This window comes from Halichoeres trimaculatus, unplaced genomic scaffold (genome assembly GCF_033239565.1).
Source record: "Halichoeres trimaculatus isolate MK-OKI-2021-1 unplaced genomic scaffold, fHalTri1.1 fHalTri1_scaffold_18, whole genome shotgun sequence".
Lineage (NCBI taxonomy): Eukaryota > Metazoa > Chordata > Actinopteri > Labriformes > Labridae > Halichoeres > Halichoeres trimaculatus.
Genome location: NW_027437196.1, coordinates 8,061,261 through 8,079,870, shown reverse-complemented (window position 1 = coordinate 8,079,870; position 18,610 = coordinate 8,061,261). Strand labels below are relative to the sequence as shown.

General features: G+C 39.1%; 1 protein-coding gene across 1 annotated transcript in view; it reads left to right on the top strand.

Annotated features, from left to right (window-relative positions):
* cdh19 (cadherin 19, type 2) overlaps positions 1 to 13,199 on the top strand; it is a 40,690-nt gene extending 27,491 nt beyond the window's left edge. Inside the window, exons 8-12 of the mRNA XM_074693733.1 lie at positions 1,207 to 1,343; positions 3,193 to 3,314; positions 3,652 to 3,769; positions 5,676 to 5,927; positions 10,449 to 13,199. Coding sequence (XP_074549834.1) covers positions 1,207 to 1,343; positions 3,193 to 3,314; positions 3,652 to 3,769; positions 5,676 to 5,927; positions 10,449 to 10,963 — 1,144 coding nt within the window. The 3' untranslated portion in view covers positions 10,964 to 13,199. The remainder of the gene's footprint in view (positions 1 to 1,206; positions 1,344 to 3,192; positions 3,315 to 3,651; positions 3,770 to 5,675; positions 5,928 to 10,448) is intronic.
* The last annotated feature ends 5,411 nt before the right edge of the window (positions 13,200 to 18,610 follow it).

Below are 18,610 nucleotides of genomic sequence, written 5' to 3'. Positions count from 1 at the left end.
TTAAGAGCAGAACCCAACACTAGAACACCTGTACATATATTTTTTTAACATACTGATAATGCCTTCTGAAATATTTGACCTAAATTCTCTAATTTTTGATGCATATAAGATTCTCTGGCATTTTTTTAAAATGTATGCAGGATTAAGGTGTAACAAAAACAGAAGAATGTGTTTAAACAGACCAATTTTTAAGTTTTTCGGAAAATACAAACAGGCTTCAAGCAGGACACAAACACAGGAACATGGTTTTTTGAAAAAAAAAAAAAAAAATCTAGAGATGGACATAATTTGAATTCTAGAGCACTGAAGTCAAGTTTCTCTTTCCTACACAAGATTCTCTGGCACTTTCTGGAAAATATAAAAAGGCCCTTAAGGAGACCACAAACCCCGGACCATATATTAAAATCTTGTAAACTGACAAATATCTTCTTCCAGAACGTGACAATTGAGTTTATTTTATATTCTACATACAAAAGCTTCTCTGGCATTTTTTAATATGCATACTTCAGGCATAACAAAGACAGAGGAACTTATTTAAACAATGTATAAATAAATCATTTTTCTTTCAAAAAATTTTTGACCAAGTTTTTTTTTTTCTTTTTTCTATTTGAACAAGATTCTCTGGCAGTTTCTGGAAACTATGCAGGCTTTCAGTACAACACAAATACAGGAATATGTATAAAAACTGTAGACAGGCTAATGTTTACTTATTAATATTTGAAATGAGCTCCTGACTGCCCTGCATGTTCAAGCTTCTCTGGCAGTTTTTGGAAAATATCTCCAGGCTGTCACCGTGACAGAAACACTAGAAGATGTGCACAAAATGAAAAGACTGCTAATATTTACATCTGAGACATCTGAACCAAGGTTCTCTCTTTACTTTGTTTACATTATTCTGTAACAGTTCTATAAAAATGTTGCGCAATATGAACACTAGCAAAAGACTTGAGCTAAGCAGAACCAATAAATATAGCTGAAAAGAAATACACAAAATTTTGCTTCCACCATCTGTTTTCTGCAGTTCGATGTTGCTCTGTCACTTTTGCTTGTGTGTGTTCTCTCATTGTCACGTATCAGTCATCAGATTAAAGAATTCAGCTCTTTGCCTAATTAATCTCCCTGTGGTATCGCAATGTTTTGTGTGCCCAGAAAACAACCTTGCCTGCTAAATGTGTGTTTCCTTCCATGATTTTTTTCTTCTTCCAGATATTCAATTGACAAAAGGAGTGATTCAACAAAAGCTTTCAAAATAGACCCAAACAATGGCACCATAACTGTCGCTAAAGCTTTGGACCGAGAGACTTCAAATTGGCACAATGTGACTGTTGAAGCCAAAGAAACAAGTAAGGACAATTTCATGTCTTCTACAGCAGCTTTTTTTTTTTTTTTTTTTTTTGCTCACCATACTTACAAAGCCATAAAATCTGTCTAGGATAGATTCACTGCAAAGTGTTGATGCCAAATCTTTCTACAGCTGAGCCGTGACTCACCTCTGTAGATGACTCATGTCACATCGAGAGTCTGTGCAGTCACCTTCTTATTTAACAAAAGAAATATAAAGACACCAAAGTTTTATTTAAAAACATTTACTAAGTCGGATGTAGCACTATTGAAATCAAAAGTCTAGGAAAACTAATTGCAAGCAAGTAGAAAGGTAATTAGCTAACTTTTAGCCACACTGGAACGGTTTAAACTGTTTTAAATTTGCACAAAGATATTGGGAAAATACTTGAAATTATGACATAAACACATTATTGAGTAAGTTAAAAAGATGCAAACAGTTATGAGAAATTAGTTTTATTTGCAAGAAAATGAACAATTATTTACTGTCAGGCTAAGATATGGGGGGAAAACAGTACTTAGTTTAAAGAATACAGCAAAGTGAGAAGAGAAAACATGAATTAGCATTTATGTTTGGAGCTAGCTAGATTTGCTATCTAATAGTAATGGCTAAAGTTATGGACAAACTTAAAATAATAATAATACTGTATAAGTTATTGCCTGGAGTATTTAACATATATGACAAATGTTAGCTTAAACTTGTGAAATAGTCAGTGGAAAGTACTAAATCACAGTTGAAAATGCTAGCTAAATGTTAGTTGGTTACCTGGTTAGTTGTTTATACAGTATAGTTAAGAAAAGATACTTAATGGCTCAATAAAACATAACTGAAAACTAACTGAAAGCTAACAGTGAGCTATGCTAGCAAAAATAATTACGAATATAGGTAAGAATAGCTAGCTTCAAGTATTTTATCAATTAACAATGTACAAAGTGCTAAAAACGGAATTCAAATATAGAAAGCAGACACTACAAAGAGTCATGAATGGACAGATAAAAACAGATTATTTGGGAGTATTAAGGTAATGATATTTTTTAAGCAGTTAGGATTAGCTGTTGAACACAGTTCGCCAAATTTATCAGTATGTGAAAACAAATGTCCAGCTTTAGGAAATGTAAGTGTTGAAATATTCAAGCAATACTGACCTCTTTTTTTATTGTTATTCATTTAATTAATAGCTAGCTAATGGCAGTTCACTGATTTACCATAAAGAAAATGTGTGTGTTAATATCTAAATTTAGAAAACAAACAGTATGAAATGCTAAGTTTATAAAAAAGAAGAGGGAAAAAAAGTTAGCTTTGATTGATAAACAAATTAAGATGGTTGGTTAGCTAACTAGCAGTAAGGATTAGCATTAGCCAAAGTTAGACAAAAGTAAGATAAGATAAGATAAGATAAGATAAGATAACATAAGATAAACTTTGGAAAGTTTCATCAAACTTTGGACCATGGTTTAAGCATTTAAGTAATATTCAATTATTTTTGGTGAATTAAAAGTGTTAAATAATTTCCAGTTAAAGCAGAATTAAACATGAATACCAACAAAACAAAACACTTCTCATCAGGGAGGACTTTTGATGTACTAATGATGAAATAATATCTTAGTTTGGTGAAATTTAAGCCTTTAAATTTCCACAAAAGGATCTTTTTCAGCTTTTCAGTCTAGTACACATCTTGGTTTAAAAAAAGCAGTGATGTATTCGTCCTTTTTCATCTTTACCCCACAGTCTTGTGTTGAGAAGGAGAAACATTTATCAGTCTTAAGTGTTATTTTGTCAAAGCTTTTACAAAGCGTTTATGATACATGCACCCAGTGGACTCCTGCAAATGTCTATCTTCACTACTGCAGCGCAGAACCATTTATCCTCCTCTGTGGTGGTGTTCATCAAAGTGCTGGACATAAACGACAATGTGCCAAGGCTTGCGAGAGATTACCAGCCATATATCTGCGAGGGAACACAGGCGGGAGAAGTATGCATATTATGATGCACTGATGTTCATGATTTAGGGCATAAAAAAGTGGCAATGACATACTTAATGAATATTGACAGTGTGTTACGTCATATTGTATAAAAACAGTTCTACCATTATGCTCAGAAATGCTGAAGGACTCACAAAGAACCATTTGACTATTGAACACTGAGCTATACCATAACACTGTCAGCAGCTGAATGAGATGCTCCACATTTCTAAGAAAGGAAATACCAAGGCCGCATGTGATTCAGTAGACTTCCTAGGAAAATCTGTTTGTGTATGTGACACCAGTGTTGCTCATATTTCTCATTGAAAAGCTCTCTTTGTGTTTCAGCTCATTCAGCTGCTGAATGCGGTCGATCCAGATGACCCTGTGGAGGGGCACCACTTCTACTTCTCCATGGTCCCTGAAAAACACATCAATCCCAATTTCACCATCAGAGATAATCAAGGTTTCAGTCAATTAAATTATGTGGTGCATCTGATACCCCTGAAGTTTTCAGTTTACAGCCATCCATGATTTTTGTGGAAGTTCTGCCCCAGATTCATTTAAAATTTAAAGAGGTGGTATTCTGCTTTCCATTATTTTTAACATGGATTTAAAGTAACAATGCTGGATATTCAGACTAAATGTGCAGATTTTCAAAACTCTACATATTCATAGGTTGTAGAAGTCCCTGAATCCATCTGTAAATTGATCAAAATGGTCCATTCTATAAATGCCATAAGATCTTAACAAGTTTTTCACAAGACTTGCTGAAACGATGAGGTCATAACATAAGGATTTTTTAATGGGTTCATTGGAGAAATAGGCCTCAAACACCAGGGGTTGTCTAAAGCTCGTAGATAAGGGGAGTTTGTGCCGTGTTCAGCCTTGGGAGGGCTCAATCTTTTTATTTATTTATTTTTCTATTTATTATTATTTATTTACGTATTTATTATATATTTATTATTATTATTATTATTATTATTATTATTATTATTATTATTATTATATATTTATTATTATTATTATTATTATTATTATTATTATTATTATTATTATTATATTATGATTATTATATTATGATTATATTATTTATTCATTTATTTATTTATTTATTTTGCACATATGGAAAATGAAAAAACAAAATGAGCTATTACATAATGATTGGGTGAAAAAAAAAAAAGCCCAAATAAAAAAAGCAACAAATTGTAACTTCGGGAGATGTTTTGAAGTAAGTAAAAGGCCTAATATATATATATATATATATATATATATATATATATATATATATATATATATATGTATAAACATTAAAGATTAAAAATAGAATATTGAAAACAAAGTCAAAACACTTGTGTAATATTGCAATATGGCAAAAAGAAAGAAAAAAGTTGCAAAAACTACAAGCTCTGGTAAATCTTTGTGGGCTGATGGATGTACCCTCCAAAATGCTGGCCAATGAGAGGGAATGGGGGTTTTGGAATGTGGAGCCTTAAAGTGACAGCAGCAAAATTATGAGTTTCAGACAGAGGCTGAAATGAGGGTTTTCTAAAACATTGGTGAAGAAATATTTGGGATTATTTTGGCTGTAAATCATGTAAAGCTACAACAGGGGAACCAGAGGGACAGTAAAAACACCCCCTCTTTAACTTCTGGTAGAAAAATAACTAAAAACAGATGAAACCATTTGAAGAACACCATTTGGTGGCTGGAATAACGAGTTTCTGCCAAACCACAACCTGTACAAGCTGCTATTTTGCATTCTTTCAAAGAGTCTCTATTTCAAACACTTTGCATCCCTGAGTGTTGTTTTCGCCACATTTTCTAACACAAAAAACTCTCGATGGGTTGTATTTTTTGTGGCCGACAGCCTGTAGAGTGAGTAAATTGAAAGTGTGTTTGCCTTGTAGTCAGTGATCAGTCAACCCCCTTTTTTCCCAGCGTATAATGAAAATGGGCAGTAAAAATCGAACAGTGTTGTTAAAGTGTGGAGCAGAGGGATGTTTGAATGTGTCCAATAAGTTAGAATGAAATGTATGCCTGTGCAGTGAATGGGTGGTTAGCCACGCAGGCACAACCGTCCAGTCAGCAAGCAGGTAATGAATAATGAATCAAGAAGAAACACATTTGTTAGATCACATTTGCATACGCTGAGAGGCTTATTGGAGTCCTAAAAAGTTGCTAAATGCACTGAGGAAGTCTTCTGACCCTGAACAGAGACAGTTAGTCAACTTACATTAATGCTCATAGAAATCAGATTTGACAAGGTGTTTGCAACTTTCAGAAAGTGTGGATTATCTTCCAAACCACATTAAATGTGTCGCCTTACTTTGTATTCCAACTTTACTCACTATTTCTCACTATGTTTTTAGACAACACAGGCGCCATCGTGGCACGCAGGAGCACGTTCACCCGCAAGGATCGAACCCAGTACCTCCTGCCCGTCGTGGTGACTGACAGTGGCTCCCCCGCCCTCTCCAGTACAACGACTTTAACCGTCAGTGTGTGCAGCTGCCAGCCGGCCGGTCACTGTCCCACAGGAGGGGTGGAGGCCCTCGCGCTGTCGATGGGGGTCAGTCTGCAGACCTTGTTGGGGCTTCTGGTCTGCTTGGTCACACTCACAGGTAAGAAAGCGTTTTCTTATTCTGTATTCCCACTCCCACTGCAGTCCACTTTATCAGTCTGTTCTGGAAGTTAAATGTATCACAGAGGGAATAAAGCCTTCTTCCTCTGGAGATTTGTCTCTTGCAAGTTTTAGAGCCATCCGTCATCATTAAGATTCTTAAAACTTAGGAAATGAACTAAAGCTGTAGGATCGGTTCATTTAGTGAATTATGTATAAATGGATTTCCTAAACTGAAAAATGTTGTTAACAATGTCACAAAGATAAAGTTATGTTTGAATACATCAGTGAATAATTCAGGCAAGTGCAGCAGTAACAGCAAGATCTTCTATAAAAATCTTTTATGAGTTTTTTTTTTTCCTGGCTTAATAATTTTCCAAAGTTTTCCTAAGTCGTATTTATATTTTTTCCACAACATTTTAATTTTCTTCATTAAAATCATAGACTGTATAAAAACATGGACGTAGTCTCTCTGACATCACCCGTCTGTTTCTGAAACAGAAAATGAAGCATATCGGCTATTGCTGCCATATTGGTAGTGGCAAGGAATTTGTGTACTGCTATAGTGCACCTGTCGGTCATGTGACCTGAGCTATGCCTCTGATTGGGCGAGCTCGTGATCTCAATATCTTCTGAACGGCAGAGTTAGAAAAAAATTCACTTCATTCTGCTTTGAAAACTGCTTTTTTGTATCTGACTTCTGGTACTTCTGGAGCCAGCCTCAAGTGGACACTCGAGACACAGCAGATTTTAGCACTTCCCCATTGTCTCATATTCCTAGACCGGAGGTTGCCGCTTGATTAACTGCATTAGAGACTGGATCTATCGTTCCAAAAGTGTTGCTCTTGCTTCTGAACTCTTTGAGGATTTGCTACAGCAGCTGAGGGTAAAAGCTGGTGAATTTAGCGAGCTAAAGTTTTGTAGAAGTTTAAGTTTTAGTTTTTGAAAAAGGTTGGAAAAAAACTTTTGTTTCAGTCCTTAAAAAAAACAAGAGACACTTTAAAAAGAAGTTACTTTGATTACGATCTAGGAGCCGTTTACACGGCAACAGTTTTAGGGTGAAACTCAAAAGTTTTGTCGCGTTTCAGCCTCGCATTTACACAGAAATGGCGTTCCAGCCGACCGAAATGCAAACTTTTGAAAACGACCTCCAGAGTGAGATTTTTCTGAAACACTGCTGACACTGTAGCCCTGTAAACAGTAAGCCGGCGTTTTCAGCAGAAACGCTGATATCACACTCGACTTCGCACCGTTGTTACGATCGTCGCACACTACAGTTTTGTGCTTTGTCTTTTTCGTTTTGTGCTGACTGTCTTTCAACAAAATGTGCATCTATTGCTCCACTTCTGCACTTAGATTTCACCAATACACCAGATGATCCGCCAAACTCTACTTCGGTGGAGATCTCCCAAAAGTGTCCTCTGGACAAGACAGTTATAGCGCCGACTATAGGCCTGGCATGCTCACTACAGCGTTTCAGTCTTTCAGTGTTTCTGTGCAAATGCAGATTTTTTTCACTGTGTTTTGGCATTTTCAGATGAAACGCTGTCATATAAACAGGGCCTTAATCCTTCTGTCTGGATTTAGCATTACCTTGTTAGCATACAAGTGAAAGCCTTTGGAGGGCAAATACAAAATGTCGTCCTGAAACTGCAAGGGGCGATGTATGCACATCTACCACACTAAACTAGGGCAAAAGAATTTGTTTACACTGTTTACAACATTTTCTTTTTCACCAAATCCTTTTCTCTGCCGAGTTTGGCCACAATTTTACGCCATCATAGTTATTACGGTGATCTCTGTGTGATGAATCATATGAATGCCAGTATGTTTTGTGCATCCGATACCAGGAGCTCCATTTTTTTTTTTTTCCTTCTTTCTTTCTTTTTTATGTTTCACAAAAATAACTTACATCATAGAATTTTGAGATGAAAGACAATTTTATTCCTGCCAAGTTCTGGGACGACAACCAGAATTTGCTGTTTTCGGTGCCAGACTCTCAAAACTTTGTCTTCTATAAAAAAAAAAAATCCTCTGAATTAGGATCACAGTCAGGATTTTTGACATGAACTCGAAATTCCAATATTCTTATTTAAGTTACAGAAAAAAAGTATTTGACTTCTTTTGAGATCCCTAACAGATCAGAATTTTGAGAAAAAAGTAAGAGGTCTGAGATAACTTTGCTTTTTTTTCCTTACAAATTCACAAAAAAAGTCAGAACTTCATTTTTCCTCCATCAAGCATATTGTGATTATCACCAACACTTTAGTCCTACTTTAATGTTATACTCCCTTTCAGCAGACTGTCTGCTACAGTTTGGTGTTAGTTGCAGGGTTGTACAATAATTGATGATGACCCAGTACATATTTCATATTCTGGATCTTAGGACGCAGTCACACTGGCCAACCGTGCCGTGCCTAAGCACGCTTCAGCCGTAAAGCACGTTTGGAATGGCCAGTGTGACAGCAACTGTGCCGTGCTCAAGCACGATTCCCTTCCGTGCTTCGGCACGCTTCGAAGAGGTGGGCTTCGGCACTGTGGGCTTCGGCACGGTTTACTTCATGCACAAGCACAAGCATGCGGACAGCGCGTGCGATCCATTACGTATAATCACCGTGAGTGCATCTGTCAACAATCATTTTAAACAAAGCGGGGGTGTTAGAGGGCTGCTAGAGGGCTGTGTCGGGCGAAAATGACTTAATATAAGTCCTAAAGTCTCTTAAGTTGTAGCAGTGCTCTCTGTGTCTCATTGTACTGACTCTGATGAGATCGTACTTCATGTAAACAGATGCTTCACAATGACGAAGGTGGGCTGTGCGCGTGTCCGATACCCGCGCGGTCTGGTTTATATAGGGGTAGTGTGACCGCCGACCGTACTCTCCAGCTGGGGAACAGCGCTGCAGGGGCGCAATCGTGCTTAGGCACGGCACGATTTGGATGGCCAGTGTGACCGCGCTCTTAGTATCCAGAATATTGCCAGGATCTGGATTGTACTTTTACATCTGTCAGAAATTATGGTGACCTTGTCTTGTATTGTTTTACAAAGCAATCCGACCATTTATGGTGGAGTTATATACACATATGGTGAAAACAGCCCTATCTCACGATGATAAAGAATCCTTTAACAAAGTCTTGGATCCAGAAGGTGATCTGGATCATCTCCAAAATTTAATCACTTCTTCTTTATCTCATTTTGAACATTTTCTGAAAATTTCATCAAGATCTGTTTGTTATGTTTTTCACAGACACACTCTCCCAAAAACATAACCTCCTTGGTGGAGGTAATGAAATGATTGTGGTTTTTGTTTTTGTATTTTTTAAAAATCAGACTCCTCAACACTCCACAAGATGAGAATTAACCTCTCAGTAAGAGGCAGACGCACTGAGGGTTTTTGAAAGACTTGATTTAAATCCACACTCTGAAATAAATCAACAGAAAATCATCTGGAGCTTCTCTTTCTGAAGAAATATGTCTTCACGTCTTTCATGTGTCAATAACACACCAAAGATCTTTCTCTTGCTGAGTTTTTCTTCCCTTTCTTGTGCTGAGAGTTCTCAGAGAGATTGACAAGGCAGGCGTCTGGTTAAACACGATTACTCCCTCTCAGAGGCATGTTGCAGATTTAGCGTGTTTTGTTTACACAGGCAGCTTGAAGAGTACTAGAGAGCTGATTGTTTTTTGCTCTATGGCTTCAGAAGTAGCTTCCCTCGTGATGTAGGCTGAGAATTTACGGAGATGGAAAACTCTAATCAGTTTGAATAATAACACAGCGAGGAGGACTCACCTCTACACTCACGCCTTGGGTGAACCTCTGTCTGATTTTCCAAATTTATTTCTGCTACAAATTGGAAGCTAGAGAGGCTGTGAAACAATGCCAATCTTGCTGACATGTTGTGAACGAATCACTTTTATTTTTTTTTCAGGGGATCTGTTGAGCTAAAGCAGTTCCTCCTTCACATCTTTTTTTGGCAAGTATGATAACGTGTGCTTAAACAGCAGGATTTTTCATTAACAAATCTGCACTTTGGTTTGATTTCCCTTTTAAAAACTCACCGGTGTGCCTTTAACACACACTTTGAAAATGCTGAAAGCTTGCAGAGCGATGATGTCGGGTAATGAGCGTATTGGTTGCAATACATCAGTAGCAATGCCACCCTGGGACGCTGATGGGTTTGCATAGTGAAGAGCTTTATTATGACCTCGGCTGCTTTGTGTCCTCCCTGTGCCCATCACATGAAAGATTAATGGCGCTACCTGCTATGCTAACATTGTGGCGGATGAGCACAAAAGCCTGTGGAAACAATCAGGAGCTCTCTTTCAGCATTCAGGATGAACTTTGTGTGTGTGTGAGCTGAAATTAAAGAAATAATTCACAGCCTAATTAACGTGCATTTTCTGTTTTACATCCATGAGTTACTTCATTCTTTTTTCCTGCCGTTATTCTTCACGCCGCCTTTCTCCCTACAAAGCTCACGCCCTGGTGTTTAACTGTAATGATCCCCCGCTGTGTTGTGTCTGCAGTGCTGTCAGTTCTAATGCTGGTGCTGAGGAGACACAGGCGCAAGCAGCAGGAGGGCCTGGAGGTGGAGGTGAAGGAGCTGGAGCTGCCCGAGACGGTGTCGCAGAAGGTGCTGTATTACGGAGAAAAAGGAGGAGGAGGAGGAGACTTAAGCTTCTGCCAGCCCGTCGTCCCGCTGCGCCGACACCCCAAGAGGAAAGAGAGGCGGCTGAGGAGGGAGGATGTCAGAGCCAGTATCCGAATGTCCCTCAGAGAGTCGCACCTCATCGGGCCGGAGGACGAGGTCTTCAGGCAGTTCATCCTCGACAGGCTGGCTGAAGCCGACGAGGATCCTCATGTTCCTCCGTTTGACTGTCTGAGAACCTTCGTTTATGAGGGGTCAGGGTCTCCCACAGGGTCTCTGAGCTCCCTGGATTCTCTGGAGCTCTTACCAGAGCCGCAGGTTTATAATCCCAGACCTCCCTTGGTGAGACTCACCCCTTGGTACGGGGGAGCAGAGGAGGACACCGTCTTTTAAAGGGTTTCAACTTGAAGGGCCTGTTCTCCATCCAGCTGTCTTCCTCTTTTTCCAGCCCTTATGCTAAGCTAAGCTAAGCTAAGCTAACAGGCTGGTGGCTGTAGCTTCATATTTATTGTACGGATGAAAAAATGCTATCAGTGTTCTAACATGACTCGGCAAACATGTGCGGATTAGTTTTACTGCATTAAAACACGAGTTACAGTATTTCACTCCACAGCATGTGACAAAGCTGAGTGTAAGTGTTTATGTCCAAGTTAAAAAAAGGTCAGCTTTGACTTTTCCTTCATGCCCCCGCTCCTCAGTCTTTTTTCAAGAACAACCAAAAGTCAGGTTGAGTCAACATTTCCTTCGAAGCAACGTGCATCATAGCGCTTCAGAGCAACTCTTCAGGAACCAAAAGAAGAAAAAATATCTGATTTTAAGCCAGAGTTCAGCTTTTTTTTCTTTTCTATAGACGTCTAAGAATTACAATAGTGTATTACATTCACCCAAAACAACATAACTATCTCATAAAAACAGTTTTTTTAATTGATTTTGGTTAATATTTTAAATTTTAAATCTGAAAAGTAAAGGAATTCCTGAAAATCTTCAATCGTCATCTCAATTGAGAAACTTGTAACTGTTTACTAAAACACATTAAAGAGCCAACCTCACCTGTATTGACCCAGCCCCACTGGTTAGCTACAAAAACATGCAGCAACAAGTCATGCAGTGGAGAATCATGGGAAATCCTGTTTTTATGAAACAGTATCACCTAAGAACAGGAAAGTCAAAAATAAATAAAAACCTGTTTTTATGTGATAGTTATGTTGTAAAAACAGGAGTTTTTTTTGTATTTATTTTCTAAGTGAATGCAATACACTGCCATAAAGAACGTCAGAATCACAATTTTTTTTTTTTTTTTTTAAAGATACTTTAAATTTCTTTCTCTGCATTTTGACCCCCATGAAACTCTGCAAAAGTATGAATTTAGTCTAAAATTCTCTGAGAATTTCAGACTTATTTCACGGTGTTCTGAGATTATCCAGAATTTTACCTTTTTCTCTGAGTCCTGACTTTTTCCAAAAATTATTACTTCAAAGAGTTCCGAGATTAAAAGCATAATCTGTTTTTTATTCTCAGATTTCTATGGTCATAATTCAGAGAAGTGGCCCAAACAATCTACAGTTCTGCAGTTTCATTTTACAGAGGCTTTTGTTGAAAGCAATGTACAACACAAGCAAAGGAAAGATCTTGGAAAGAGTGATAAAGTGCCTCACATTTGATTGGCCACCAATCAAACTTGCCATCTAGAGCCAGAAGAAGCGCATGCTTTTTTTTTTTTTCGCTTTTTTTTTTCCCCCTTGTCTGCATTATCTTTTCTGCTGAGCACTGTAGAAGAAGCGCATGCTTTTTTTTGTTTTTGTTTAAAGACTTTTTTGGCTTTTTGGCTTTGTATGACTCCATTCTAAGAATTCTAAGTCGGCTCGATTTTTGACTCAAAACTCATTCAGAATTGAGACCTTTTTTAGACCGAAGTCAAAATTTAAAGTTATTTTTTTGGAATTTGGACTAATCAGGGATTCATGACTTTTTAATATTCATTTGAGGACAAAATTTTTAATTTTGGCTCCTTTTTGAGATTCCTTTTCAGAATCTCACATGAATTAAATTCAGATATATAATCTTAAAACTTTTCAATGTTAAAGCCAAAACTAGTTAGTCTCAGATTTGTGTAAGAACTTTCAGAAAAATTGGGCAAAATTCAGATTACTCTCAGAATACCTTCTGAGAATCCAAGTCAAAATTGTGATCCCCTTTCTCAGAATTCAAAGAAAAAAGGACATTAGTTTAAAGTCAAGGTTTATGGCTGACTAAGGATTTGTTTTTCTTTTTTTCCCTCAGAGCGCTGATTTGAAGTCCTAAGATAGGAGATGAAGTCTTTGAAGTTGGGTTTTGAGAAATTCTGTCAATTTTCAAAATTCCATGAAAAATATCAGAATTTTGAGATGAATTGAAGCTCTGAGAAACAGAATGCTATAGAGCCAGGATGCTGAAAGAAAGGTTAGAATCCTGACCTAAGTATTAAATGACAGAGGCTCTGAAAATCATATGCAAGGAGAATTAATCACATTTCATGTGGATAAAGTCAAAGTATTACTGACCTGAAATATGTTTACTTTTCACTCTTCTATGGTATCACTACAGCGTTAACATTTATAACTGTTTTGTCTCTTGTCCTCCTGTATGTGTGATGTATTTTATACCTTGAAATCATATAAATTAATGTTTACTTACATGTGAGTGGCTGCTGTGTTTTCAGAGTTCATCTCCAGAGCATCTCTGTAGATCTGTGTGTGAAACCACCAGAGAGCACATCACACATCACACGTTAGCCAATCAGCAGTGAAAACACACACACACACACACACACACACACACACACACACACACACACACACACACACACACACACACACACACACACATACACAGGTGACTGGCAGCGAACCTCCAGCAGAGAGTTGTTAGACGGGGAGAGAGAAGTTGGCGAGGCTCGATGTGAAATTTACAAAGGGAGTGAAACTCAACAGCTTGAGAGAAAAGCATGATATACCGTCCCTGGCTCTCTTCCCTCTTCTCGGTCATTTACAGGATTATTGGCAAACTCAACATTCTCGCTGTTAGTCGTGTGGGCGGCTCCTCCAGGGGTGACTCGAGGTAATTACACGGGGGAACAGGTCCCGCCCTCTTTCACCTCCTGGTACACTAAGTGGGCTGTTTGCCGTCTGTGAAGGTCAGCGATTGAACTCGGAGAGAAAACTGAAGAAATAATGCACAGACCTTTTTCGAGAAGTCGCTTGAAGCCTCAAAGTGAGACACAATATGCAGGGAACTACTAATTGCTGGAGTCTATTCAGCTTTTCCTTTGCTGCCGTGGTTACTCATATGAGGAGGCGTGCCGCTCAGCGGGACAATTTTCCAGACATCGCTGCGACTCAAAGAGGGCTTCAAATAGCTTCCACTGTTGGAAACAATCTCTCCAGCCAGCGCTTTTTAGACGAAATCATCTCACAATGGCTTCTAAAGACACAGGTGTTCACAAAAAAAGGCCTTTTTAAAGTTCTCTCAAAGCAATCTCCACAGTCCAACATGTACGCGATTGGATTCGGCCATAAAGCCTCTGTTCTAATTCCCTTTTTCAAAAGTGCCGTAATGTCAAAAGTCATTCAGCTCCTGGTGTCATTTAACCTTCTGAATTTCTGTCATTACCCATGGTGCATATCACGGGTAATTTAACCTAACAGCCCTTTTCTTTGTGTAATTATACCCATTACAGCAGTGTGAAGGATTCCACTCTGTCAACTGTCTCTGTCCGCACTCGCCCGCACACAGGTTATAGATTCAGCTCCTCTTTTCAAACCCTCGGTGCCAGACTCATCACAAAGCGCCACAATGCTCGCTGGAGAGTCTTTGAGAGGAGGGTGCTCTCATTTGGCAGACAGGGAGCTGATTGAAAAGATGCCTGAAAGGATTTTTTGAAAGCCATTAAAGCGAAAATCATTAGGAACATGTATGCCTTAAGGTTTGGCTGAGGAGAGATCAGATCTTTCATGTGCAATTTGGAAACGCAGACGTAATTAAAGAGGGAAGAGTTGGAGCTGGACGTGGTTTTGTCTCACATGTTTATCCAACAGAAGTTTAAAATCTCAGGGAATATGTGGAAGGTATATACACTCACCAGCTGTTAGAGAAGGTACATCTGTTCAGCTGCTCGTTGACGAAAACATCTAATCAGCCGATCAAGAAGTGGTAGGTGGCACCTGGATGCATTTAGACATGTAAGCATGGTCAAGACGACCTTGCATGGTTGTTGGTGCAGTGTTTCAGAAACTGAGGATTGACTGGGATTTTTACCTACAACCATTTCTCAGATTTAAAGAGAAAGGTTCCAAAAAAGAGAAAAGTTTTCTGGGAAGACTACAAAGCCCAATTCTAATGAAGTTGGGACATTGTGTAAAATATTAAACGTAGCGTTAGTTTAGGCAGGCCACGACATCAAGCTCTAACTTAGCTGTCACCATCAATGCAAATCAGCTGATGGCTCGGCTGACTCCCGTGTCCACCTCCTATTGGAAAGTTTCATTCAGAGCGGGCTATGTAAACAGCTCTAGCCCAACCTCCTTCCTGCTTCCTCTGCTGGCACTCCACAACCGACCTCCAGCCCAGCTCCTCCTGTCTTTGTATTCATGTCGATTGCTCTGCTTTGTCTGGGTTTTTATTTTTGCTGCTGCGCTCCCTGCTTATGCTTTTCACAATGGCTCGTGATGGGCAGGAAGGTGTGCTCTTCCTGCCTCAGGCTTTCCACACGTGTGAAAGAGCAGAGAGTGCCAGAACAGAACCATACCACCAAATGAAACTGCAAGTTAAAGATTACTTTGACAAAGTGGTCCTGACTGAAGTAAATAAAAACAGAATACAATAATTTGAAAACCCTTTTTAATCTTTATTCAATTGAAAACACCACAAAGACAAGATGTTTAATGTTCAAACTGATAAACTTTATTGTTTTTGTGCCAATATTTGCTCATTTTGAAATGGATGCCTGCAACACCTTTCAAAAAGCTGGGACAGGGAAAAGTTGATGAATGCTCAAAGAACACCTGTTTGAACAGGTTAATTGGAAACAGGTGAGTGTCATGATTGGGTATAAAAGGAGCGTCCCCAAAAGGCTCAGTCGCTCACAAGCAAAGATGGACAAGGATCACCTCATTGTTTCTCAACATTAAATTGCAAGGAATTTAGGGATCCAATCATCTGCAGACCATTTTTTAATTAAGAAGATTAAGACCCTCTCCTGAGCGATGCAAGTCTGCTTTATTGTAGCGCAGCTCTGGTTGTGAGACGCAGCCAAACTCTGAATTTTAGCCACCCCCTCAAAATCCCTCATGAAAGTTTGTCCAAGGGCGTGTTCCAGGGTTCGTTTTCCACGCTGGTGCGGACTTTCCATGCAGGTGTGAATAGACACAAACGAACCCTGGCCCGGACCAAACAACCGGACTGAGACCCACTTTTTGAGGTGGTCTCGGTCCGCTTCCAAACGAACTCTGGTGCGGTTTGTGGTTCTTCGGTGCAGGTCTGGATACAAACCAAGGTCTATCTGAACTAACTACAGGATACATGCACCTTTTGGGCCTATAAAGCCACCGTAACCTAACCGTCTTTAGTTCATACCTGATCCTCAGTCTTCTGTTTAGCCACGCTGTTGCTAGCATGTGGTGGGCAAGGAGACGCCACAAGGCGTCTCCTTGCTGCACGCATTCGTCTTCGCTGTTCCAAAATTTGAAACGGTGTTGTTAAGCCTGCTTTGAAGGAGCTGCTCTTGAAGCTGAAAATGATTTTGCAGCTCTAATAAGAGCACAAACACACATGTTTACCTCCATTTCTGGGTCTGTATTCTGTGTGCCGCCTTTGTCAGCACTGATCGTCACACACGTGGATGTGTTTACAGAATATAGTCCACTTGCAAAAAGTACAATCTGAATACGAACCGCACCAAACAAAAAAAATAAAGTCCGCTTTTGGTCTGGACCAAACAAGTGGACCAAAGGACTTTTCTGGTCTGACCTGGCCCAAAACGCAGCATGTATTCCAGTGTGGTGTCTTCGAACATTGTAACCTTCCAACACTGCGACGCACTCATTGCAGAGCAAGCACATTGGTTTGGTTTTTGGACTTGGTGCTAAAATAAATACTTTCCAGTCCACGCAGGATTAGTGTTGATTTTCCTTGCTGATTTTTCATCTTAGGGTAGAAAGAGACATGCTAGTTTCATGCTAGTCAATATTTGTAATAATGTTGGGATTTTGTCAGAACAGAATTAGTAAAAGATGTTTTTCTCATTGGACCCAAATCCCAATCACTTGGCAGCTGCTTGTAGAAGAAAAGTTACTTGAATTCAGACATTATTCTAGTTTCAAGCAAATTTTCTTGCAAATTTTTCTTGCTCCATCGGAAGATTTTTGGAACTTGTTACAAGCAATTCAGACCTCATTTTTGTCTTCATTTAACTTGAAACAAGATATTTTTCTGGACCGATCAGTTGAATGTGACTCATTACAGGTATAACAAGACATTTTTTATTAAAATAAGACAAAAAAAACACTTGATAAGACTCTGTTTTTTGCAGTGATTTTTCCTATGTGGGAACTCACAAACTGAAGGCATTTACCTGAACTTCAATGTCTTGGACTTTTTGGGTGTTTCGTTTGTGGGAAACCCAGTTTTGCTACCTGGAGAGCTCCGGAAGAGAACAGGTTGTTGTGGAAAGGTCATGTCTTACATCTGTTTCTGGCGGCTGCTGACAACCTATGCAACGTTGGTCGAGTCTCTTAAAAAACAAATGTCTGTCTTGCTCTGGAATTAGAGTGTCTTACTACCGAAGAGACAAGGAGGAATGATTCAACTTTCTCACACGTAATGATTGATGAAATAGCACTACTTTTGTTTTTTTAGCTTGAGAGGGGAAATGGTGTGACTGCATCATGCTGTGACTGTTTTCTTTGAATATTGTACGTCTACCACTTCAGCACTCTCTCCTGATCCAGTCGTGATCTCAGGACTGTTGAAATGTAGACCAGCAGGAACAGGTCAGACACTCCACAATAAAATGTAAAAAAAAAAAAAGTGCACCAAACATCACAATAATCAATATGAAACTTCACACACTGCACTGTTTCATCCAGCCGAACTGACACCGGCAGCAATTACTTCCAAGTGTGAGCCCCATGTGTGCCGGAGTCAAATCTGACAGCAAATGTGTTAAAAGATTATGCAAACTTTAATATTTCAGGATTTACAGAATACATTTCCTGAAAGTTATTTCATGTGAGCTTTCTCGATTCTGGTCCTTTAATGAGCTTTCCTTCATCGCCATGAGACTTTGGGATTGTCAGACTTTGAAATGAAATTAATAAGTAATGATGCAAAAACTTTGAAACTTGTTTTGTTGCTCATCAGAGGCTAACTGCTGGCTGTTTAGAGGGTGATGTGTCACAGGATACATTTAGGCGAGTGGATTGTTTCTGAGTGCGTGCTAAAAGATGTAGGTTGGGGTCATGCACCTGGATGGCAGGATCTTAACCCCAAACACTGATTGCAGAGCATAAACGTGAGATGGAGATGTGAGATGTGACATCAGAAGAAAGCACATGTGGCTTTCAAAGGTTTATCGACCGAAATAGAAAATACGCTCTCTGCCAATTCCTTTGACAACTCCCATCCAGTTCGACCCAGCTCCCAAGCTGCACAAGAGTTGATGGAGTGGTGTTTTGAATAGCAGAGAGGTCGCCTTTCAACTAAGGACTCTTCAATCCCCATCACAGCAATCATTATCACCAACAAAGTGTTTACAGGACTCAAGATGCTTCTCTAATTTCCTGTTTGTTTTTCATTTGTTGGAGTGTCCAGTTTTGAAGAGACTATGAAAACACGTAACCCAGTGCTCCTGTAACTCATGCAAATAAATGAGCTGTTATAACATTTCCATATGGATGAGGCTGAATTCATCAAAGCTGCTGGAGCTGCCAATGCCGGTTTGATTCTGTTCAAAACTCTCGCAAAGCTTTGAGATGTCTTTAATTCCCAAGTGGATATTACCTGATA